Here is a 27,217-nt window from a genome sequence, read left to right on the forward strand (position 1 = left end):
ATATTTCGGGTACTCGTATTCAGGTATACAGTCACAAAATATCTCTAAAATAAGCAGAGTCAGTGAACCTCTACAACAATAAAATAAGATCTATCGATATCACAAAATAATCATAGCAGTTTGTGTACTTGTGTAAAAAATGCTCCTAAACAACATCATCTTCAAAAAATAACAGTTTTATTACCGGGACGAATGAATGAGATTCGTATAAATTTGGCACCTAATCTCGTAAACCAATTACAAATCTTAAAATAATAATAATAATAATGATATGATTCAATCCATCTTAATAAAAAAAATCTCAATAGAATCTTAATCGCTTAACAAATGGCACATATCTACTTAACTTATTATCTTTTTTTTTTCTTATATTATAAAGTACAGTTTGCAAACTAATAAAACACCTTTCCTCCCTAATAAAAATTGTTAGCACCGGAACGCAACAATAACGGTTATTAGGCCACAAATGAGCAAAACATTCACTTTTATTCGATTAGAATACTGTAATAAATTTCCGGTTTCTGGCGTTGATGTTTTATTAAACAAAAAATAACCCCAGAAACTTTGACGCGGTGAGATTCGATCCGTTGTGTGTGCAGGTTTTAATTTGATCCGTCAAACACAACTTCGCCGTCTAGTTTTATTATGGTAACTGGAAAGTAGCCGATCTGAAATAAAAGAGTTTTATTACGTATTATTTTTTAATTAGAAATTGTACTCAAACATCTTTGAATTGATAGATATAGCGTTCAACAAGCGTGACCATAATCGTCCTACCAAGAAAACTATTGACAGTATGATTGATAAATGTGTAGCCACTAGTTCAGTAACAATAAGCTAATAACCCGAACATCGACAAAACTCTTATCTGCTGAAAAGGTCGCCAATATCCGTGTAAATGTGCAGGGAAATCCGAAACACTCGATTTCGCCTAGAGCAGAAACTGACCCTAATTTCCATCGAAATTTTTATATAAATCATTCACCTTTAGGGAAGTTAGCCCTTAATTCCCTGGAAGAACGTCAAAAATTAATTCACTTCTTGGAATTAGACTAAAATAACTTTTAGGAAATTGGAAAGAAGTCAACGACCTGGAAGGAGATCGAAATATCTGAGAGCTGTACTCTTAATTAAGAATAAATAAGGAATCAGTCGCCGAACACGTTCACAAACCAAATTCAGCACTTCAGTCAGAAGTTTGAGCATCCAAGTATCAAACCCGAGATGAAAATCAGCTGAACCTTATTTTTATCATTAAACTAATCCAGGTTGATCGACATCAAAGAGGCAAATTTTATTTTGAACAAATTTTCTCACAGCTTCAACATTTTCTGACGTGAATTGGGTTCAGATTATCTGATATTAGTATTACACATGCTTTTGTATTTTACGCTCCCACGTTGATTGCCTTAAACTAGTCTAGGAGGTTGCCTATAAAGCGTTATTCTATTATTACCGCCAATGAATTTTATTAACTTCCAATTCATTGGTTTCGACTATTTGAGCTGATTCCTATCGATTCAACTCGCCTAGATAATCAAGTTGGTTGAATATAATGCTTACTTAAACTAGGCTAGCAGGTTGCCTATAAAGTGTGATTCTATTAGCTATCTGCGAATTGATATCCTCCGATAGATAACCTTCTGGACAAAACTGCTGACGGTGAATATAAATAATGAAATAAATGGATTTAAATTGAAAGTTTAGCCTCAAAAAAATCTTTCTTTTTCACTTGGCATGAGAAGACAATGACTTCCAGGACCTGGAATGAAGGAAAAACTGACCTCAAATGCCTAGAAGATTAAAACTGTTTCCTTCTGAAGTCTGGAAGGAGGATAGTTAGACCTTAACTGCCTGGAAGAACGTCAAAAATTAATTCACTTCTTGGAATAAGACTAAAATGACTAGGAAATTAGAGAGAATTCAACGACCTGGAAGTAGATCGAAATTTTGTTCACTTCTTGGAATGAGACTTTTCGAACCTGAAATGAAAAAAACACTAATGTCAAATGCCTGGAATATTAAAATCTTTTCTGTCAGAAGTCTGCTAGGAGGGAGTTAGACCTTAACTCCCTGGAAAACGTCAAAAATTAATTAACTTCTGAGATTAAAATATCTTTTAGAAGATTTTAAAGAAGTTAAATGCTTGGAAGTAAATTAAAATTTCGTTTACTTCTTGGATTAGAGAAAACAATGACTTTCAACTTAAAGTAGATCAAAAATTGATTCACTTCTTGGCGTAGGAACAAGAAAGATCAAGATTAACTGCTTGAAAGATCGACATTCAATAGAATTTCAACGATATGGTTTTCAGGCGCCTGAAAGAAGAAAACCTTACTTTAACTGCCCGGAAAAAGATCAAAAATTACAAAATCATCTTCCAGCCATGAGGCATTTCTGGATGGAATGGAAAACAAACAAAAATTGGCGAATTTTGGATGATACCAATCCACGTAAAATCGAAAAGCGTGCAATATATCCCAAAAATTTGTTGTAACTGTTTAGTGTGGCGGCATCATCGATCTATATTGGTTCTTTGAGCACGTCGTTGGCAGATCATAGCAAACGAGGGCTATAGGACGATCATTATCAACTTCTTTTGGCCTAGATTGGATGATATGTCAAGTGGTTTTAACCGGACAGCGCTACGTATCACACAGCTGCCAAATTGAACATTTGCACGAGCGATTTGAAAACATAGTCTGAGGTGATGTGAACTGATTATATTTTGTCTTGTGTGTTTTTCTTATGTCGCAGATCTATGCGAGAAAGAGCCTAAATTACAGCAGCTTTAAAAGTTAACATAACCCGATACCTTCAATCAAATTCATTTTTTCGCCCGATATATGAATCAGGAGACGAAAGAAAGGAAAGACTGTCTACAACTGCCTAGCAGTATGAAAGGAGGCCTCAATTTTAAGCCTGGAAGGAGGGAAGTTAGATTCTAACTGCCTGGAAGGATGTCAAAAATTAATTCACTTTTTGGAATGAGATTAAAATAACTTCAAGGAGATTGGAAAGAAATCATTGAAATTCCGTTTACTTCTTGGAATGAGAAGATAATGATTTTCAGGACTTGGAAGAAAGAAATACCAAGAAATCTCAACTACCTAGAAGATCAAAATTCAACTAGGATTTCAACAATATGATTCTAACAAGCCTGAAAAAAGAAAACTTTACCTCAACTACCCGGAAAAAAAATCAAAAATTGCAACATCATATTTAAGCCACGAGGCATTTCTGGATGATTGGGCCACAGACAATAATTGTCAAATTTGGGACGATACCAATCCAAATAAGACCCAGGGGCGTGCACTATTGGTACAACGCTTTTCAAACGCATACAAAATTTCGATGATATTGCACACATACTGCGCTGATGATTGCCTAATATTTATTAATAGAGCAGTTTTTTTTATAGAGCTAAGCCTCATTATTCTTAATCTCCCCATATAGGGGTACTACTATTTTAACAACTATAAAATATAACTTACGCTACGTTAATGTTATTTAATGCTTAAATCCCTTTATTCCCAAAGATATGTGTTGAATGTTGAACAAGAAAGACGCGATTCTCTGATTCTTCCACATCTGAATTTCTGTGATACTGTTTATGGTCCTCGATCATAGACAAGAGGCAACCGTAAAACCTTCAAAATGCATGTGTGAGATGCATAATTCGAATACGACGACCAAATGGGGTATCACACAAATTAAAGAACTGGCACTGAGTAAGCTAATGTCTTAAAAAATAAAGTTAAATTACACTGTATTTTGCTATAGAATCTTATTCTCCTTAAAAAAATCCGCCCTACCTAATAGACAGAGTTAAATGCATGGTTGTTACTCACGGAGTCAATATAAGACATCGAAATCCTCTGCACAACCCAAAGAAATTATTAAACGCAGCTTTTCCTATTATATGTGCGAATAAACATATACCGGACCTCTCACTCATCTATAAATGCTTTTCGAAATAATACAATAAAAAGGCTTATAACTGCTTTGTCTTAATATTAAGGTGTTAAGCCCATACAACTTTCTATGTTTGTATACCTATTGCTTATAGTGAATTAAATATTAAGTGACAAGAGTTAGGTTTAGTTGTTACTATTATACAAATTATCTATGAAATTTGCCTTTTAATCCATTTGCCTATTTTCGCTTACAATTATGTTAATATTTTCTTTAGGATTAATAAACGTTTTTTTAAATTATTATTATTATTATTAATTACCTAGTAAGGTTTACATGATAAACTTACATTATTAGCCTCAGTCCGTCCTTTCCACCATCCCTCCCTATATCCATCCTTGCCTATCACACTTAACACCCAACCCTCTTTCACAGTCAACTGATTGCGGTCCTGCGCGTCATGGTTTTTTAATACGACCGCCTTCAATTGATAAAATGGATAGAGCAACCGCTGATCTAACCTAGAAACGATTGAAAGGCACTAAGATATGGACCGGGGCGAGGGATGATTTTATTTTTGGCTTACCTAGCAAAGTTCTCTTTTAAACTATAATTCTCGTAATGCACGATCATTTCTTCGATACTATTGAAAAACCTCGCTTCGGATAAGTAGTACTTCTTCACGTCCCCGCATCCGTCGTTTTTGGACATGATTCGCATGTGTTTCATCTCGCCATCGGCCCTAAAATCCCGATTTTTTTTAATGGTATTTTAACTGACTTATTAATGGCATGTGTCAATTAAATTAGTGTAAAATAACAAAGAACAACACATCAAAATAACAATACAAACGATAATTTGAATAAAATGAATTTTTGGTCAAGAAAACGGGGGGTTTTATTTCCCGTCAAACCTATTAGTTATGATGAGTCAGCCATCTCTTAATTTTATTTAGTTTGAAATAAAAAATACCTACGTGAGCGACTCTATTAGAAATTTCATTACAAACTAACCTGGTGTCTAAAAATGTGTTTAAAGGATAGAACAGTAATCCAAAGATTTGTAACTTATATAGGGCCAAAAGTAATGAATATGCTTCCAACTTTAATTAAAAATATCAGATGTTTTCTATTAATATTAAACAGTTTTTAATGCAAAAATTTAGAATATTGGTATCACTGTTGTAGATGCAGCTCTCGTATCTACCCTGTAATACGTATATAATTATTATTGTTTTTTTTCTATAAATATCATATAAGTGCTTTTTGTTAATAAGTTGTAACTTGGAGAGAGAGTAATTTTCTTTTACACCTGTCTTAGTACTACATTGTAGTGACACATACAGGATTTCGTTTTCCTAGGTGTATGCTATCTTTCATATTTACTAATGTAATTTTATTTGATTAGAATTATGTATGTACATTTATACTGACAGGATTCTGACAGGATATTGACGGAAAATTGCGAGTCTTCGAGACATTTATTGAAAAGAATAGAAAGTGGTCATGCCAATACATAAGCGCATTAAAAATTAGGGATTTTATCTGGGTCCACTATTCTGTTAGGTTTCATTTTATTTATACAATCAAATATTTCAACCTCAGTCACATTACCAATCGCAATGCAACATTTAGAGCACATCAACATTGAATCGGTGTTGATGTAATATAGGCAGTTTGAAAAAAGTTTTCGAATACATTTGGAATGTCTATACCATTTTTAAATTATTTACCACTCCAAGAAACAATCTCAGGCAAATTTTCATTATTTCTTCGAAGTAATAAATTGTCAGAATTTAGAAGGAGGATATTCTATGCTCTCACGATAATTCCTATTAGTTATTGCAAGTGAATACATTAATTTCTGCATTAAAGATCTCTGCTTAGGTAACCGTTATATATCACAAAAGGAAATTTTTAAATTAAGGCGCTACTATTGAGAATTTAAATGTTTTCTTTTTGCAATGTTTAAGATCTCTGGAAAATATTCTTATTCAATCAATGGTTCTACACCTGTTATCCACAATTTCCCAAAGATTTTCTATTGGATTTAAATCCGGAGATTGGGAGGGCCACTTCATAACATTAATTTTTTCATCATGGAGAAACTCTTTTATTAGCCTTGAAGAATGTTTTGGATCATTGTCATGTTGAAATTGATATAACAGCGGCATATTTTCTTCAGAATAGGGTAACATAACATTCTTTAATATATCCTTGCACATAAATCGATCCATAATCCCTTCTATTCTGTGAAGAGGTCCCATACCATACCCCGAAAAACAGCCCCACACTAAAACTGAACCACCACCATGCTTAACTGTAGGAGAAGTGTACCGAGGATTAAATCTTTTGCCTACAGGACGTCGAACGTATGCAGCACCATCACTTTTAAATAAATTGAATTTTGATTCATCGCTAAAAATAACTCTGCGCCACTGATCAATAGTCCAGCCCTGGTGTTCTCGAGCAAATTCAAGTCGGGCCTTCACGTTCTTCTTGGAAAGAAGAGGCTTTTTGCTGGTCTGCGTCCAAACAACTTATTTTCAAATAGACGCCGCCTTATGGATCGTTCACTAAGATCGGAACACCCACTGTCATCCAAAAGCCCTTTAATTTTTGAAGAGGACAAAAATGGGTTTTGCCTGGAAATCCGAACAATCATTTTGTCACTTTTTTTTTAAGTTTTCCGGGGACGTCCCGAATTTTTTTTGGGTACTACCAACCCTGTGTTATTGTATCTTTTCACTATACGTGATACAACTGATCTGTGAAGAGCAAAATTTTTTGCAATGGATGACTGTTTGATGCCTGACTTATACTGATTAATTATGTTCTTTGTGATTATTAAGTTGCCTCACTTCAACAGACACGGTTTTACCACGACTCATACTGTTATTTAAATAAGTTAATAACTACCAAGAAATCACGATATAAATTGTTTCAATATTGCACTTCAACAGATTGAAAGAGCACTAAATTTCAAATGTTGCTATAATTATGACCAGGTGAAATATTTGCAATTACAAATATTTATTGTCAGCAAAAAAACAGGTAGGCTTTTTTTTATTTGAATGAGAAATTTTGTTTAAATATTAAGAGGCCATCTAAACCAGTGGCGTACTTTTACGATTAAAACATATATATAATAGTTATTATTAAATATTAGTAAAATTCAGATTTGTTGCTATAATTTTGGCCACTACTGTATATGCTGATATTACATGTACATTTCTTTACAATTTTTTTACACCATTAAGTGATATATATTTAAAGGTAAATAAATCCCATTCACTAGTGTCAGAGTGACAGTGTGAGCCGTCAGACGCGTTATACACTAATGCAAACTATGTAGCCAAATTATTAAACTTACTTTAAAGTAACCACATATGGATCCTGTCCTCTCCTAGTGCTAATCCTAACCAAAAACGTGCCGTTCTCCCTCCGTTCCATCTTCTCCTGCACCACCGCCCTGTCCATTTCGCCCACGTACCACAATTTATTCCGCAAAGGGTCGCGTTCGTTAATCCCGTTCGGGATTTGGGGTTGAAGCCTTAATGATGGCACGCCACATTTACCGCTGAACTGGATACACTCCTTATGAACCGCGCTCTGACATTTTTGACACAGGTAACCTTGAAATATGAGCCCTTTTAGGTACTTGCAACAGTAGAGGCAAGTCACCGGTTTTTCGAACTTGTGCATCTCGAAGTTGTGGTTGGTGTGCGAGAGGGCCTGCGGCCTGATATTGTCACTGGAAAATTTAATGGAATTTTTATTAAAACTTGATGGGTCGGAGATGATAATTTCTTAGTGGGTTTTGCATAAAAACATGAATTTTCTTAGTTTAAATGAGTTCGGGTGGTTGGAAAAAAATTTTGGTATTTACAGTTAACGGTCTTGAAGAAAGAAAAATTCTCAGGCACTTTAGTATATTTAAAGTCACTGTTATACTCAAAGCATTATTTAAATATATAAAGCAAATTATTATTTTCATTAAAAATATTACTTTTATTTCCTCAAATGTGAGTCTAACTACTTGGAAATAAAAATTCCCCGAACTGGTACTCAAACTCAACTGCCAATATTAAATGGCGTTTATTACATTTTATATCATATTTAGGATAAATTAAATACCGGAAAATCTCGGAACCTGATGCCATTATAAGAAAATAAAAGTATTCTGTACAATGGCTTATTCATATAGAGTATATAAACCTATTGAGAAATTATTGATATAAACCTACGCCATCAGACAAAGTAAATCAACTCTTATGAAAATATCAAAAATAAAATTAGCATTATCGAATATTAAACATCCGTCAGTTTAAAAAGTCATACTCATGAAAGGCTGTATATAGTTGTTGTCAAATGTCAGAGAATCTTGAGTTCAATAAAATGTATGCACAATACACTTTATTAGCGCGACAAAAGTAAAGCAACCTTTTGAAAAGTTTGCGAACAATTAATTAAAAAAGAATGATAAATTTCTTATCTAAATTTAACCTAATATCAGACTTGTAATTTGGCTTTAGGGAGGGAAGATCTACGCGGAATGCGATTAAATTTTTCAACATCATAAATATAAAAACATCACAAATATCTGAACCTGGATCATGTCTGTCCGTAGATCTTTCAAAAGCATCTGACTATCTGTCACATACAAAAAATTACACAGTTGTTGACTTACACAAACAGAAAATCATAAATATGTCTTTTTCAACACACAGACCCTTTTTCCTTCTAAAGCTTGGCAATATTAAGCTTGCGAATAATAAAATACCAGAAGCAAAATCTTTTAAATACCTTGGTATCAAAATTGATAATTTATTTAGATGGGAACTGAATGTATATCACGTAGTTCAAAAATGAAGGGAACTTAAAATTGTGTATCTCCGAGAATTTTTGACAAAGATAGAGCATATCCAACTGATGAACGATGATGAATTTTTCTGAGAATAGAAGATTAGATTTGCGTCAAGTCTATTTCTTAGAAATATTAAAACATATTAAGAAAGACAATATACAGGTAAATATGAACCTCCGAAATCTGTCCACTAGACAATACGACGTGAATATCCAACAATAACCAATAGCCAACGAAACTTAAAATATATATGTTCCAAGATTGTATAAAACGCTCCCAAATGATGTAACGTCGGTTAAAGGTTTTAAATCTTTCAAATGTAAAACTAAAAAATGCTTGATTAATTCTTAATGATTTAATTAATACAATTAATGTTTTTGGATCTAAACTGCTTTTTGAAATGTTAATTTGCACATATTAAATCAAACACTGGAATCGACGTTTTAACCCGACTATAGTTTATTCACCCGATAAGGAACCATAAATTACACCCAAGTGCTTAGTGTGCTTTAGTGATATTTCTCAACGTTTATCTTTGTTTTTCATTTATTGTATTGGTATACATTATGTAATTATTTGTATTTAATAATTAATAAACGTTAGTTTTATGATTATTATAGTCATTATTAGCTTTAACCTTTTGGCAACGATGTGTCATGAAACAAATTTTTAATAGCAACAATCGAATCTGCATATTGTCCCAAACCTTATTGATTTTAACAAAAAAAGTCTGTTTGTTTAAAAATGTCGTGGTACGAATATTGTTCTTCTAAACAAGACAAGATTTAAGCTTCGGAACGTTGTCATACTCAAAGACGAATCGCCAGGCGTCATTCTAAGCAGCATAAGGCAACATAACATTTTGCAGCATGAGTCAATATATGGGCGAGGATCATTGAAATTAATGAAAGAACCATCCAATGGCCCCCGCGCTCACCTGACCTGAACTTTTTTCTATGGGGAGATTTTAAAGAACTTATTTTCATCAATGAAAGCTAGACTGAAGTAGAACTGCGAAGTAACAACGTTATTAACAACAATGAAAGACCCTGAATCAAAGAAATATTTTTCTCGGCAATGATACTAAAGCCACAACTACGCAAAACTAGTCAAATTGGTTTGCAAAAGATCAAATGATTATCACAGCAGAGATTTTAAGAAAGACATCTACCTGAAACCACTACGATTTCCAACCAATAAGAAACCAATAAGATTAGTAAAAAAATATGTTTGCCCTTATATCGTCCTAGAAATTATGGAAATATTGATCTCGGCAGTGGTTTTAAATGTACAAATATCTTCTGAAATTTTTTTCCAACTGATCAAAAAATCCCTCTAATTTTTCAAACAAAAGTGGCTGATTGATTTTGTCAAAGGCTTAAGAAAAGTCTAAAAACTAGTGCAATAAACAACTTCTTATCAATTGACATTTTTCCAAGGCGATATCACAGTATATTTTATAATAAAGTGAAAACACTTACTGTGCTTTAGCGATGGCGGCTATAATCTGCTCTTTCATTTCCATAGTCCTTACATAAATATTATAAACCATTTGGTGTCCATTTTTCACTAATAAAAAGTGGTGAGACCACCTCGGTTGGTTAGAGACCATGGAGCTCTCTTCCACGTGATATTCCAATATATTAAGTATATCCCTATAAGCGAACTGATTACCCTGAAAACATATCGGCTTAATCTCATTTTCCTTAGTTATCGAGTGCGTACGAAACTTACCTTGCTTTTGCATATTAAGATGCACTTATCGAAAATAAACACGTATCTGTTACGATTTTTAATGTCGTTGTGTCCCCTTATTTTTAATTCGGCATCTTTGATCAGCTTTCCGTAGTCAGACAATCTAGAAAAAGAAAATCCATAAATCACATCAAACATATTTTTAGCAAAACTGACCTCATATCCATGTCATGATCCCATTCGATAATCGTCTCTTGTAAGTTATTAATAACATTTAAATGCTCTATATCCCTGTTGGCCTCGTTTATGTATGCCGCGACATCTTTCATGTCCTCCCAGGCTCTTTTCAACTCAGAATGCTCCTCGTGAAACTGAAAATGTCACTTATAGGTACGTTTAAAAAATATATGTTAATAGTTAGTTACTTCTTCAGTGTTCTCCACCAGCTTCTCCAAAAGCAAATGATACTTAAGAATTCGCTGTACAGGTACCGACAGTACGTCTCTCAGCTTGAATTTGCCGTTGTTCACGTCTTTTTCGTATTTCTGTAACGAAACTTATATGAAGAAGGAATCGGTAGAAATCGGTAAATTAATAAATACATGATAGACCAAATGAGGAAATGAGGAATTGCCCAATCAAGTGTCTTTTAAATACTCTGTCATCTACTTCTTTGAACTCGGAATAGCAACGGATATACAGGGAAAAAAGAAGAAAGTGCGTTTTATAATCCTTTAAATCTTGTTTGTTATAAGAGATTTAATAACGAAATTTTCAGGGTTGGGGTAAAAATGAGCCAGGTAGGCGGGTATCCACTACCTTTTTCTCTTTTCTTTTTTGACAATCAGTTGAATGCAATACGAACAGATGGCACGCTACATGGGCCCGGAATAACCAATGATTTATCAGTAGACCGGATCAACTTCAATGTTAACATAAACCAAACCAAAAACACGGTTTTGAGATACAAAACCGTGTTTTTCCAAAAATACCATTGCGGTGGACACGAATGCCAAAAAACAATACAACCGATTTGTTTATTTTTTTTTAATTGTACGTCATTAATGTCGTCACTGTCGTCGTCAGTGAACTTAGTAAGCGAATCGAAATAATGTATATAGTGATCGTTTACTCTATACTAATTGAATTTTTCTGAATCTTTGATGTCATTTGACCATCGTATTTTTTGTAGACCTCTTAAAAAAAAGGTTTCGGGGAAAACGCCATAGTTTCAGGAATTATTAATATTTTTTATTAACAAATGCTCTTTGGAATATAAAAGCTTTTATTTAATGGAATAATTGCTATATATCTTTAAAAAATTCCAAACTTTCCTCAATTTTTCAGGCATAAAAAGTGAATTACCCCTTAAAATATACACAACCAAACTTACATGGAATCACAGTATCAATATAAAAGATTCTTTTTTTTTTGTTACAAGCGTTGAAAGAGTCTATGTGTTTACTAACAGGGACAGGTAAATAAACAAAATATAATATTTGTCCTGGCAGTCGCATTGAATTAATATTTTTTTAATTTTCTGTACGTGTGGTTATCCGAAGCCAAAAGAAAAGAATTATTGTTCAGCCAGAACAAGGCACGGCACAAAGGAAGAACGCAATGACAGCGGGGCCGAAAGTTTATTTCAAAAAGTCAGTACAAAATAAATACAAATTTTGAATGATTAGATGCACAACTAATTATACGTGTGTCTGTATGGAATAATAAAATATATCTATACCAGAGAGATAAACAATGGTATGTCCATAAAAAGAATATTTAAAGTACTAAGGAAAATAAGTTGTTACGTTAATTCACTTTAAGATTTGAGTGATTATTCTACATTGTACGAAAGTGTAATTGGGGTATTTAACTTATCGTTATGAAGGTTTTTATTAACCACTATTTTTAATTTATTTGAATTTGTATTTTAATTTTAATTTAGAAACTGTATCTTAATTTTGGACTTACGACTTTTTACCCCTATTTGAAAAAACAGGTAATCATAAATTTAAGGTTTATGTTGCAAAACCAATTTTATTTCTTTAGGTTAACATTATAATTGTACATAAATTTCTTTACAAAAAATATATTTTTTTTTAATTTATTAAACAAATAAATTGGGATTCATAAAAGATAAAAAATCAATCGCTATCTTCTTCATCGGAACTATGTTGGCCTTTTGCTTTAGAAATCGGAAGATTTTTAAAAAAAATATGAAATTGCTTAGGAACCCACTCCAAACTTTTTATTAAAAAATCATGTTTTTTCTTTGTTATTCCCTTTAAGTTCCTGCGCAGACTAGGCAATTCATTGGGCAGTGGCATTGGATTTCGAACAGATCTGGGGCCGTATTTTTGAAACCATGCGAGAATCCTCGAATGCGAATAAAGTCGAGCGGCAAAATTCGCACATGAATTAAAAAGTGCATTTTTGAACAGCATTCGAAATTTCATTCGCATGCGAACATGAAATGTAGTGGCAACGTAGCAAAGTCGAGTGCTATTGGAGGCCGTGTCAACCGGGATGGATTTTTAACCTAACCTAAAGTTTAACTCTAAAAACATTAGGGAATTTTGAGGTTTTCTCATGCGTTTCTTGGGTTTTTGCAAATTGACTTTTTTTTTTAAATGACTTCAAATAATAAAAAATATTGCGGTTTTGTGTCGAGTGAGCAAAAGAAAGAACTATTTTCATTTATGGAAGAGCACCCGAAATTAAACTCGGGCAAATTCACCCAAAATTTTTTGGCTAAAACTGCACAAGCCTTGTGGATAAAAGTAGCGGACAGATTACAGTCTCTGGAGCACATCAATTCTATCGTAATAGTCTTGCTTAATCTATATAATTTATTAAATTGAGCATCTGAATACATTTCAAATGGGTCAAGAAATGAAGAGTACATCCTATTCCTTTCGACGACGTTTCTTTGCACAAGATTGTTTAATCTTGCCATTTGATTATAATTTTTTTTTTCAATAAATAACAAAAAAACACTACGAAAATACTTAACCAACAAGACAAGTGGCAGAATCGCACACGAACTTTGAAATTCGAATGGTATATACCCATTCGAGACACCGCATGCGAAAAAGTTCGCATACGAAGCGGTCGAAAATACGAATATCGATTTTTCGTGCGAAATCCTCTAATTTCGTATGCGAATCAACGTCGAATGGTTTCAAAAATACGGCCCCTGGTCACATTTAAAGTTTTAAACTCTTCATCGTTAAATTTCAGTTTGTAAAGTATAGTGCTAGGATGATCAGCTTTAATTTAAAAATATACCACTTTAGATATCAAAAAGTCTTGCTTTTCAGTATTTTTCTTCTTATTAATAAAAGGAGAGTTAGGTTGACTATACAAATAGTCAACATGTTTAAAATCAGAAATATCTAGTTTTATAATAGCTGCGCCTGTGGATCTTATTAATTGCTGCCAGTCCCAAGGAGTACATATTTCCATGATTTGTTGCTTTTTTAAAGTCCTTTCAATAAGAGCGTGTACGTGATCAGCTTCCATGTGTGTATGACCCCTCAGTAAAAATGTGTGTTCAAAACGTGTCAGGAGATACGTTTCTTTACTCCACTGATATGTGGAGATACTACATTTTCAAATCTGAAAATACAGGCAAACCACAACGCAGGACTTACTATCTTTTACCATAATATAAAATTGAAGAAGTTCAGTCCAAAAATGATATTAACTCCATATCGAGTAAAAATGGAGTCACGACTGTATTCTGTACCTCTCTGGTACAGAATACATTAGCACTTCTACATTACTAATGCCTAAAGACAAATACTGTAAGAAAACCATCTATTAAGAACTAAACTAAGTTTTTCAAGATATTCTCCTTAACTTTAGTTCTAACAACCAGTTGTTTACATTTCTTTTAATTTTTAGGTAATTTTTGTTTTTTAGATGTTTTGGTAGGGCATTATATATTTTGGGCGCAGCAAATAGCAGAATTCATTGTACTGAAGAAAATCCCACAGCAGATATTTGCATCGACTGTTTCCATATAGATCTTGTATTAATTTGGTGATTGACTAAGGTTTTTGAAAGTTTATCGATACACAGCAACCTGACGACGGCTCTTGATATATAGCTTATAAATGTTGAGCACTCAAGAGTCTTGAAATAAGTTAATAGTCGAATAATATTAAAACCATCTAAGTCTTAACGAACAAAAAATACGAAGAATGTATTTTTCTCTGAAGCCTATAGAATATAGTACCCAATCTTGGGGCTGTCAGATATCTGGCGTGGTAAATTTTCTCTATTTAGAGAAGGAAGCGAAGAGACAAAGATCGCTTAATGCCTTGGCACTCTATAAACAATTCCTTATAAACTTCGTTGTTGCTCGGGCATAGAGAATTTGATAATTATCTATTCTAAAAACATCAGACAATTGAGCATAGTCCAGCTGTGAATACAAGAAGAAGAAGAAAATGACATTGACAATATTGACATTTTGACTTTTTTTTTATTTTGCTTAGGTCAAAAGTTTGTTGTGATGTGAAACTTAGAACTTAGTTTTTGGCTTTGTTTTACATTAATTTTTATTGGTTCTAGCGCCTAAAATGCTTAGTTCAGGCACTTAAAATTTTAAAATGCTTCCTGTGCAAAGATTTTTAATTAACGAGTTAGAAAATCGGATTAACTTAATATTAACGGAAATAATATTATGATGTATACCCACTTTTTATCTATAATGATTTGCAATTGCAAGGTGTAATTTTACATAGGATATTATTTACTTGAGGGAATGGATGAGTACTCACCTAGTAAAATAATTTGATTTCTCCTTTTCCTTTTACCCTAAATCACAGAATACAAATATAAATAAAAAACGAAAAACAAAATAAATCATGACATAACACTTAAAAAAATCAGGTAGTGACTCCCGTCCATCGCACGTTAAATTGTTTCTCCCTCCTAATAAAATTTCCCCGTTCACGGCGTACGGACGGGGAGTCGGTGCCAAATCGAAATAATTAAGCCAATAGTTTATTCTTTCCCACAGTACACGCTAAAAAAGGAAGAAAATAATATCTTTACAATAGAAAGGTCGTTTTCGTTGTCGCTTAAGAAACCGAGGTCGTCTATATTCGTTCTGTAACGAAAAAGCTCGAACGGCGTTACAGAGTACGAAATACCGTAGAGATAGAGAATAAAGAGTTTATCTATAGTTATTTGCGTTACAGAGTCCCACCTCTGGGAGTATCTTAACCCTAAGCTATCACGGGATAAACACACTGAGCAACTAGCTAAAGAATTATGATCTGGAGCTCACTTGATATATAATTTATCAAAAAAACCATAAAAAAATGTTTTTTTAAATATATTCCATGTTTATGTAAAATTTCTAAGGGGAAGAATGCAAGGAGAGTTATGTAAAAGTGGGCATGCTAACATTGCCATATTTATTTATTTTGTACTCATTAAAATATGTCGTAAATAATTAAACAGACTACACAACACACACACAATAATAAACACCCACATGACTAGAAATTCAAAAAATATATATCTTGAATACCATATTACTATGGCCCAAAGGTCTTCAATAAATTAACTCCAGAAATACGTATACTGTCTCCATAGATTTTTCAGGATACACTAAAAAACTACCTAGAATCTAACGTTTTTTTCAATTGAGGAAATACTAAGCGATAACTTTACTAGCGATTTATTAGTAAATTAAGAAATATGCGTTTTTCTCAGTAATGCAGCAACATAGTAGAATCAGGCGGCGGTGTTAAAACTGTATACTAGTATTTTTTTAATTGTGTAACCTATTTGTCCAATAACCTATATTATCCAATATTTTTTAATTGGGTGCTTGTGTACGATGTATGTATTTCTTGTTTTATTTAACTGCCTAGCATTTTAATGTTTTATACTATTGACATGTGTAAAAAATTTGTATTTTCATAACATGAGTAAACTAATACTACTACTGCTATTTTTAAATAAAACATATTTTCAATATCCTTTTGTGTGTTATAAGGGCTAATAAGTTAGAGCTGGTAGTTGTTTCCCAAATACATACAGTATTGGCCATAAAAGTTGGAACTTTTGAAAATTTAAAATTTTTCCAATGTTTAAATTTATATTTTATTTTTGTACATCCAATCAATGAACATATTTATAAATAAAAAAAAAGCATACCAGAATTTCAACCTTGTGCTGGACAAAATGCTTGGAACTTTTTATAAAAGATATATTTTACAGGCAGTCTTTGATACACCAGTGTGCAAGTGGGTTCTTTTTATTAATTTTATTTTGTGTTACCATGGGAAAAGGCAAGGCCTATTCCAGCGACATTCGCCAAAGAATTTTAGATTTTTACAATCAGGGTGCTGGGCAGCATAATATTGCTCAAAGACTAAACGTTCCTAAGAACACCGTGTCACGGATAATTAAGAAATATCGTATATTTGGAAATGTGGTACCAGGTAAAAGCACTGGAAGACCTAAAGCCACTACTGCCCGTGTAGATAGGCGAATTTTAAATATTTTCCAGAATCACCCATTTTTGTCATCCTCCAAAATTTTACAAAAATTAAATGAAGGTGAGCCTTCCAATATCTCTGCAAAAACGGTAAGAAGGCGATTTTGTTCTGGTGGACTAACAGCTACAGACCTGCTTAAAAACCTTTGCTGCGGAAAAAAAATGTCAAGTTACGCCTACAATTTGGAATGGATCATCTTAACTGGACTGTACAAGATTGGAAAAAAGTGCTATTCAGTGACGAATCTAAGTTCAATCTGTTTTCCAGTGATAGAATACTTCATGTAAGACGACCGAAAGGTGAAAGACTCAAGAAAAAGTTTATCCGACCTACGGTTAAACATGGGGGTGGTAATCTGATAGTATGGGGATGCTTTTCTTGGTATGGTACTGAGCCAATACATAAAATTGTGGGGAAAATGGATCGATTTATGTATCGGGATATTTTGCGAAATATAATGGAGCCTTACACATTTGAGTCTATGCCAGTAAATTTTGTATTCCAGCATGATAACGATCCAAAACATTCGTCAAAATTGGTAAAAGAATGGTTGGACCAAGAAAAGATCACAGTTTTAAAGTGGCCGGCCCAGAGTCCAGACTTAAACCCGATTGAAAATTTATGGGAACATCTGGATCGCAAAATTCGGGCATCTGGAACAGTCAAAAATGCTGATGAACTATTTCATAAGCTTGTTGAAGCCTGGACTCACATTGACAGACAAATAATTGAAAATTTGATTGAATCAATGCCCAGAAGAATGCAGGCAGTAATTAATGCTAAGGGTTACCATACCAAATATTAATTATAATAATATGGTTTCAATAAGTTATGTTTTATGTCATTTTTGAATAAAAATCATTTAGTTTTTGGTCCAGCTTTTTTTTTAATTTTTATTCCGAACTGCTACTGGTGCTGAATTTTTGTCAACATTTAAATTAATTAACACTAGTTTTTTGTGTCCAACAACTTTATAAAAGAAAATAAAATGCTAATTAAAAGTCACACAAAATATAATAAATTTTCAAAAGTTCCAACTATTATGGCCAATACGGTATGCCTTAAATGTAGCACCAACTCAACTAGTGACTGATACATACACATAATGCGACTCGTTAACATACTTTGCCTTAAAATATGGAACTTATGCATAAGTTTAGCGTAGTTTATGGGAGACATATTGTATATACATATATGACAGCCCCATTTTAAGTGATTATCAAAAAATTCAGCAAGATATTTCATTTTACTCACTGCGCTAATTTTAGCATTGTAGGCCCTACTTTCTAAACAATCATTCTGATGGATTTTAATTGTTTAAATGGTGTGTAAGCCAGTTTTAGTAATGAGCATAACATATAAAGTGCGATCTATCAACATTGAGAGATAGCAAACTGAAATCCAGTTTTTTTAACAATATTAATTACCTTGATTAATATTAATATTAATTACCCTTAATGCAACTTTAGCAAGTTACAGGTTCTGTCGAAACTATCAGAAGACTTCGCACTCGGGAATTACAATTTTTAAGGCAAAATTAAACTGACCGTTTAACATTGGATAAATCGTTTAACATTGGACAAATCTTATTTTCGAATGAAACCAGAATCCATCAGACCAGATCTGATTATCAGGCAATTCGGCATTTTAAGACCTAGATGGAGACATATATTCCAAAATACAAAGGTGGTACTGTAATGTTTGAGGGTGGAATTAGGATTGGTTAAAGAACTCCTTTAATTTCCACACGACAAACCGTAACAGGTCAAAGATTTAAATAATGCACCTTCACATACCAGCAGAGTTGCAAAATGTTTTTTATAAGGTGATGGTGTTTCAGTTTTGGAGTAGCCTTGTTGCTCACCAAATTTTAATCCTGTAGAGCACTTATGGATCGAAAAAAATTAGAGCTCGTCAAAATAACATTGGTAACATAGATCAACTTTTACAGGTGGTTTAAGAGACAAATGCTTCCCAAATCTAACAGATAACATGTCTTGTCGAATTTGTGCTTGCATCGATGCTAGATTATCAATTAAATGATTTAAAAAGCATTATTTGTTGTGAAATTGAAATGTTCAGAAAAACTATATTTCTTGAAATCTTCCCTTATTGTTATTTCTTGCATGATTAAGAAAATTGTAATTATTTTTATTTATTTTCGTAACTGACTTGGTTTGGAAAAACTGCTCTTTATTCCTTAATGAATGTTATAATTTAACACCCTTCGAATATCTTTTATTTGATTCACTTTGTTGGTGTTTATTTACATTATAGCCCGTTACATTGATAACTTAATACATGCAAATGACTTACTGTGACGGCCTGATTGAAACTCTCATCCTGATCGCATAACTCTTGTAGTAGCGCAGTAGCTCTGGTTAAGTTCGCGCAATAATCACCATAAATCAAGAAACGCTCTTTAAACTGCTGAAAAATCTGGCTCAGCCGTATGTTTGGGTTCAAACGCATCTTGGTCAGCTCAACTAGGAACGCCGAATGAACCTCATAAAGCTCCTAAAACGGTATTTCGTAAATTTCAATACAGTTCAAAATAGTGAAATTACCTTAATTTTATGAAAAACTGTGGTGTGATCTTCGGTTTTCATAAGGCCCTGAAGGGGCATCATGAAGCTCATTTTCAGCTTGTTTAGTACATCCACGTAATTCTTCTCGGTGTCCAGCAGTTCCTTTATAACGAAATCGCGTTTTTCTCGGATCGGTTCCTGAAAATATCATCTTGGCATATGAGAATTTGCTGCAGTATGAAACACCCAGAAAACTAAATAAGTTGATCAGTTTTCTGTATAGGGTTGTCAGACCTAGGCATTTTTATTAATTTATTTGTTAGAGTGTCCACAGCAATGAGCAATGACAGATAATTATATAATAATACATAACTAAGCTTCTAAGTCAGTATTACAAAAAAATAATATGACAATCATTAAATCACAGTTCCAAGGTAACATTGCAGAGTGATGTTGATAAAGCCTTCTGGTAATTTTAATTTTGAATTCGTTCAGAGAAATTTGGTAAATATCCATATCAGAGGCATATTTATTGAATAAGAACCACACTTTATGTATAGATAAATCCTTAAAACTATTAATGCGAGGGAAATCTAGGTAGAAACTGTTTTGTAATTTAGTATTTTTAGATTTCAATGAATAATTTCAGATAAAATTCTAGTACAATCCACCTCATTTATAATGATTTTAAGCAGATAAATGATACGTGGTATTATTATTCGTTTATTTATATGTTTTCTGTAGATAAACACTCAAACATATGAAGCAGAGTCAAATTATCAAAGCCTTTTCCTGAGTAGTAACCAAAGTTTTTAAAATAAAAGTACAGGGTGTGGCATAACTGTCTCCCTATTTTTAACCTTTCCTCGTAATGCCGTGCGGCGTCGCAGAATAGTGGGGGTACCGCCACTAAGAGCCGTATGGGAAACAGTTTTGTTAAAACATATTTTAGTCTGAAGCATCATGTGGCGCGCATTCGCCGTGGAAGTGTACCTCCGCGAAAATCGGTCAGTTATTGCTGCGCAACGAGCGTTCCGGATAAGGTTTCAAATTCCGCGAAATGAAGGAGTCCCGGACCGAAAATCAATTGTGTTGTGGGTCAAGAACTTTAGAGAAACTGGATCTGTTATCAAAAAAGGAGGTGGACGGCCACGGACAGCTCGGACACCCGAAAACATCGAGACTGTGAGACGCTCATTTTTACGGTCACCTAGACGTTCTGCACGGAGACACGCAGCTGCCCTTCGTTTATCTGACCGCGAAGAATTCTTTACAAGGATGTTTGTTTTCATCCATACAAGATGGTTCTGGCACAGGAATTATCAGAACGTGATTGGAACAATCGACGTGCTGCATGTGAAATTATGCTTCAAAATTTACCTCAGGGCGCAGTTTTTTTTAGTGACGAGGCACATTTTTACTTGTCTGGCTGGATAACAAGCAAAACTTTCGGTATTGGGCCGCTGATAATCCGAGAGAGATACACGAGAAGCCTCTACATAGTGAGAAAGTGACAGTTTGGTGCGCCGTGTCTGAAATGGGGATAATCGGCCCTTACTTCTTTGAAGAAGAAAATCACGCTGTTACTGTCAATTCGGAACGCTATATAGCGATGATTCACATTTTTTTCGCCCCAGCCTTTGCAGGACTCAATGTGCAAGATGCCTGGTTTCAGTAAGATGGGGCAACAGCTCACACATCTCGAGCTTCAATGCAAGTATTGAGAGAAACGTTCCCCGGACGTTTGCTCTCCCTGAGAGGCGATATTTCTTGGCCGGCACGCTCGCCCGACCTAACGCCCTGCGACTTCTTTCTGTGGGGTTACCTAAAAGCTGAAGTCTTCAAACATCGTCCAACGACTAGTAGAGAACTAAAGGATGCAATCCGCCTGGAAATTCGCAGAATACCCCAAGAAATGCTTGCAAGAGTTATGCGAAACTTCAGAAGTCGCTTGCACCAGTGCTTCGATAATGGTGGACGGCACTTGCCAGATATTCTCTTCAAAACCACATTAGACAAAAATGTTTTAGTTGTACTTTTAAAATAAAAAAATAAAATTTTTGTATTTCAAAAAACCTTTCTTTTATTAAGCCTTAAAAACAGGGAGACAATTATGCCGCACCCTGTATTTAGGAAACTTTTTGGCTAAAGTTCTTAGTGGTTCTAATAATATACACCAAGATCCAAGATTGGCAAAAGTTAAACCAGCATGAAATATTACAACCAAGTCTTTCTGGCACAGATGTTAACCGTCAATATTGTCTATGAACATTTTTATTCAATTAACTCATGGAAGTGCATTTCTGTGTATTGAGGGAATAATTATTTTCTGCATACCACTTAACCACTCTATTAAGATAATTTCGCAAGAGGTTGCACTTGCTGATGTCCATCAATTTCAAAGGATACTTTGAAGTCATCAGCAAACATAAGGGCAGTAGAATATGTGTATTTCATTGTAAGTATATAATTTGTACATATTATTTATTCCCGCAATAAGAAGTAACAGTCCCAAACTTGACCCTTAGGAATAACTTACTCATTAGGAACTTACTTGTTAGGAATAACTGACTCATGAAAATAAGGATTAAACCTAAAACCACTGATCTCCATAATATTTTGCCTCTATAATTAACATTAAGGCAGGTGCTATATTTAGCTGTTGAAGGGCATTAATTATGACAGTGTGTTTAACTTTGTCTAAAGGTTTTTCCAAGTCGATAAATACAACAAGTTGGGACTAGTTGTTTAGTGAATTATAGAAATACTGAGATAAAATTTTGTGATTTCCATAATGTAGATTTTGGCTCCATTATGTTGAATAGCCATTCAGAAGAACACCATTAAAAAGGAACTCTGAGCACTTATAATTCCATCAAAGGTATTCATATTTTAACTATCTATTCTATTCATATTTAATTATAAAGACTCCTCAAACCGAACGATTCCTCAAGATTCAAAACGGATCCAATCAATGTCAACCTTCAATTGTACACAAGCCTATCATCAAGAAGATGAAATGCAGAGGATGGATCGGCAAAGATCCAATATCCTGGTAAGACCATTTATTTGACAGTACCTGGTTATCCAGGCTATAGCTACACTTTTACAATCACGTATAAAAAACTCAAGATTTAACGGATTTCAGATCTGTTACTATAAAGCAACAGAGAAAACAATTACATAATTTCAAAAGACGAAGACGAAAATGTTTGGAAAGAAGCAGAAAAGGTTTTATACAAGGCTCGACCACATTGAGAAACCATCCAAAAAAAGCCCACTAAAAACAAACAATGATTGAACTTCAATAAAGCTACAGTTATTTTAACTACTGTTATTTTACAACCTTTGCTATAAAATGACTAACAGATAACAACCGCAAATAGAAACTTACTTGAATGACAGGCAGCCAGATTAGTCATAATTTTTGAAGGCTTAGCACATTGAGTATTAAACCTTGTTGTTGCTTGGATATAATATGTCTAACATACCCATACAGCTTTTCAAAAAGAACAATCTAGAGCACTTTGGAAGCACAGAAATGTCAGTGGCTACCACAGCCTTTTAGAATATACCCTGGAACACCATCAAAGCCAATAATGAATAAAACCTTTTAATTTATTCAGTGCACTGATCCATCCTTCTCCAATATGGGTTCATGATATTATCCTAATAGGAAAAGATATCACGAATGTAGGTAGCAAAAATGTTTGCCATGTTTTGAGAGCCTGTGTAAGATACCTACATATGTTATTGTAATTTAAAGTTGCAGGGATTTGAGATTCATTTCTATGGCTCTTGACAAAACCCCAAAAAAAATTGGGGTTATTAGCCAAGGCAGCATGGACCTTCAATATATACTCCATTTCTCACAATATTGAAGGGATTTCTTTGGTGAGGGAAATAAAATCATATTGGTTTAAGTGATTTAAGATTTCACTAATAAAATTAAAAGCTTTTAAATAATTAAACTGAGAGCCTCTGGCACTATAAATTACTAAATCAAATACAATAAATTTGATAGTATCTAATGATGAATTTGATATTATACTTATCCTGAAATTTGCCGTTACTGCAACATTCAGTTTTTGTAGGTTGAATTTCAAAAATAATAGTTCTAGGGAATGTTTAATATTTCACTGTGGAGATTTCAGATTTTATAGCAGTAAAAGTAATAAACTTTTTGCAACTTGGTCTGACAACCCTATTACCCCATAAATCTAAATCGAAGCAATCAAAACTACCTGAAAAAAAGGCACAACAAAACAAAAAGAAAAAAAAACAAACAAACAATACCTCGACGCTACTGCGCACTACAAGCAAATCCTGGTAAATTTCCTCGGAAGTCACACCGCTCGCCGTCTCGAAATTCGGATGAGCCAGGTCAAAACTGCTCCTGTTCGGCGTAGTGCGCTCTCTACGTGTCAAAATGAAAAAAAAAAAAAGTAAAAACATGCAAAAACCAAAATTGCCTACTAGCAGCCGTTAATGGAAAACAAGTAAAGAAAAGAAAGGAAATCGAAGGCGCGTCTACGGTCACAAAAACCTAACCTCCTCCTGCGCGTTCGGTTGGAACGTGACGTAGCACAGGTCATCGTAAACGTCTTCTTGGCTCTCGATACGAGGACACGGGATGGTGAACATTTTCCATGGTTGGTTTTCGCCGTTGGAGGAGGTTGAAGGCGGTAGTGCACTGAGATAATCACCATATTGATGGGAGTTAGTTTTTTATGTACAACAGGTTGTTTTTTAAGGCTTAAACTTTTACTAAACCTATTTGTTAAGCTTGTTAAGTTTTGAGCTACAAAGTGTTAATATTTTAAGATTTTATTATGATTTTCGAGAGCAAAACATTCTGAAAAGTCCATATAATTTAATTTTTTAAAATAGAAACTAAGTTTCATCATTTAAATGAACACATTTTCAAGCTATTCATGTGATTTCTTCATTTTTCTAACTGCTCTTGAGATTTTTTTTTCTTCCACTTTATCTGACTTGATCTTTTTTTCATGGAAAATAAAATGATATATAAGTCTGGCAAATTAATGGAAACTAAAGTTGTTAAGCCTAAAAAGGTTAATTTTGGATTTCTTCTAGGCAGTTGAAAACAAATTCTTACTGGAAGTTAATAAGGCCTTCCTTGTAGCTTCCTCAACATTCCAAATGCTTTTAAAAAATGGTCTTTATTAATTATTCAACTTCATCAGCCTCCTTCATAGGTAATGAAGTGTTTAATGAAACAATTTCTAGGCAGTTATTAAAGTCATTCAGTTTAGACATTTATATGCAATTATTTCCAAAATAAAGCACCTGGTTATACCAATATGTACATGAATAAAATAGGGGTTTAGAAATAACCCAAATAGAAAATAAGTTTTAATTTATCAGGCATTTCAAATAATTCTACCAGATTTTAAGAGATATATGAAATTTTTTTTCAGAATAATTTATCAGGTGATTTCAGGCTTATTTATTCATTTCATATGTCTTTTCTACATTAGATGTAATGTCTCTCGATCATTTAAATTAAAGTTTATTTCTCCTCAAAGCAATTTTAAATTTATTCCTACAGTTTTTAATTGTAAAGCAGACAGATTTTTCAAAAAATTCATTTGATTTTTTAGGGTCAATGACCCAACTTGTAATAATGCTTAACTGCATTATCTAAGATGCAAGAAATGACTAATTTAGTGCCCACATGTAGCTTAAAGTTATAATACCAAATGACACATTAGTCAGTTTGGAATAACAATCACACTGCACATCAAATATGGTTCAGTTAATTGATTAAAATGAGCAAAAACTTACATTTTGGTTAGGCTTTGGTAAATGACCTCCTCCTCGCTCCCTCTCTGGTTTTGAGCAGAAAATCCCCTAAAAAAATCACTTTCAGGAACATTTTTCAAACTACACCCGGGACATTTTAAAAATTTTGTTTGTACATTCTTTACTTCCAACATTGTGCACACTTTCATACTGAGGATCTCTACTACCATACTTTGCTCTGATAACTTAATAATTATGCAAAAAAAAATTTATCTAAGAGAGTAATTAATTAGTTTTTAAGGCCAGTGAAGCGGTTCCTTAATAGTGGAAACATAAAATTATATGTGCTAACAATGTAAAGCAACTTATATTTCACTTTTGTAATGGTCCAGTGGCCTTACAATATAAGATTATTATTAAGGTAAAATTTCTATTATTTGGTAAGGTGTTACTTACTGGATGCCACTTCTTAGAGCCTTTTCTGTTCGAGACAGCTTCGATAGTGTACAAAGAACTTTATGGAAATTTGACAAGTCGAAAAGCATAGTATCCTCAAACAAATCTGCCTGACTAAGACCAAATGTGGCCTTGCAAGTCTTTAAAAACAGTCCAATATTCCTGAGGCACAAAAACTACAAAACAAAATTATTATATAACATAAAGTTGGATTGTATTACGTACCTGTGCCATAGTAGGTCTTAAACTAACATCCTTCATATCAATACAGCCTGGGTCCATTTTATTTAATAGTTTACAAAGCAGCACTCCATCCCTCAGTACCACAGCAAAGTCAGCTATAGTGCTGCCCTCCCAATGGGCTTTATGGTCTGGCCTGATCATTTCCCAGCGGGTGAGCCACTTGCAACATTCCTTCCATAGTTCATCATTGGGGTCTGGGATAAAGGCCAGGGAGAGGGCCATTTTTTAACTAAGAAACACAGTTCCAATGCTTCACCTAAACAAGATTTTATTTAGGTGCTCACAAAGTTTCCATCTAAATATTTAGAGTAATAAACACTAATTGAAGGCAAATATTTATGATGCCACTAGCTAGTTAATAGCATGTAGAGAGTAATTGTTTTAATTTAGTATGATGTTTTGATCAACAGTTGAACTTTTATTGACCCTGTTGCTTTTTGATTGGGAGGGGCGGATTTAAGTATTTCTGAAGTAATGTTCTATTGGGCTTTCTATATGTTTATTGTTTTAATATAAGCTCTCAATGTTCCATTTTAATTATTATAGAAAAACAAAGAGCCTTGATTTACCTTATGGATTGTGTGGCAAACCGATCACGACCAAATTATGGTTTTTACGAGAGAGCTACATATTAATGCATTAAATACCGCACATATTTGCTTATAAAATAAACATTCTATTCATTCCTAATTATAAGAAAACAAATACATTTTTGTCAAGATAAAAAAAGCTTGTTTATGAATTTTATCAGACTGAGTCTGTTTTAACCGTAACTGTCAGCTGTCATACGTCTTTTTTTTACGTTGACAGATACAGTTGACAGTTAAAAAACAGGCGCTGATGCCGATTGGTTAGCAATTGCTGTGTACGTGTGATCAAACTTTTTTATTTCTTTCTTCGTAACGTATATGCATCAAAATCTAGAAACTGATTGCCAAAAAAAATTAACTTTTGTAAAAGTTAAAGTGGCAACGCTGGCAAAAATGATTTTTTTTGAGTTTTCTGCACTTTCTTCTGCCTATAAACACAAACAATAGATGGCGCTTAATGTTAATTGTTAATTTAAATGGTAATAAATTGACGTTATTTGCAAATGTAATAACATAAATACAGGAGAACTGCTTCTTAACGCTTTATGCTCATATATTTTTTTATAAATGATCATTCTATTCATTCTTAATTATAAGGACAAATTGTATTTTTCAGAAGATACATAAAGCTTTTAAC

General features: G+C 33.5%; 1 protein-coding gene across 2 annotated transcripts; it reads right to left on the reverse strand.

Annotated features, from left to right (window-relative positions):
* Positions 1 to 26,758, reverse strand: LOC126736391 (protein vav). Of its 2 annotated transcripts, none has more exons than XM_050440720.1 (15): positions 26,560 to 26,758; positions 25,973 to 26,246; positions 25,748 to 25,923; positions 25,334 to 25,399; positions 23,822 to 23,942; positions 19,565 to 19,723; positions 19,314 to 19,514; positions 10,902 to 11,021; positions 10,693 to 10,847; positions 10,516 to 10,639; positions 10,263 to 10,456; positions 7,288 to 7,668; positions 4,502 to 4,657; positions 4,265 to 4,436; positions 1 to 668 (listed from the first exon to the last, which is right to left on the reverse strand). In XM_050440720.1, exons 2-15 carry the CDS (start codon positions 26,210 to 26,212, stop codon positions 603 to 605), a joined length of 2,331 nt encoding a protein of 776 aa, XP_050296677.1. In that variant the 5' UTR covers positions 26,213 to 26,246; positions 26,560 to 26,758; the 3' UTR covers positions 1 to 602. The 2 variants fall into 2 exon arrangements, with proteins under 2 accessions (XP_050296677.1, XP_050296676.1); XM_050440719.1 differs by lacking the exon at positions 23,822 to 23,942 and adding an exon at positions 24,077 to 24,218.
* Between the last annotated feature and the right edge of the window lie 459 nt (positions 26,759 to 27,217).

Source organism: Anthonomus grandis, chromosome 5, assembly GCF_022605725.1.
Source record: "Anthonomus grandis grandis chromosome 5, icAntGran1.3, whole genome shotgun sequence".
Taxonomy (NCBI): Eukaryota; Metazoa; Arthropoda; class Insecta; order Coleoptera; family Curculionidae; genus Anthonomus; species Anthonomus grandis.

What these genes read in the sequence shown, in the direction of transcription:
- LOC126736391 (XM_050440719.1), bottom strand. Translation starts at nt 26,212, where the DNA reads ATGGCCCTCTCCCTGGCCTTTATCCCAGACCCCAATGATGAACTATGG. An exon ending in TAAGACCTACTATGGCACAG is followed by an intron (nt 25,924 to 25,972) that starts GTACGTAATACA and finishes TTTGTTTTGTAG; the next exon opens with TTTTTGTGCCTCAGGAATAT. An exon ending in GCTCTAAGAAGTGGCATCCA is followed by an intron (nt 25,400 to 25,747) that starts GTAAGTAACACC and finishes TGATTTTTTTAG; the next exon opens with GGGATTTTCTGCTCAAAACC.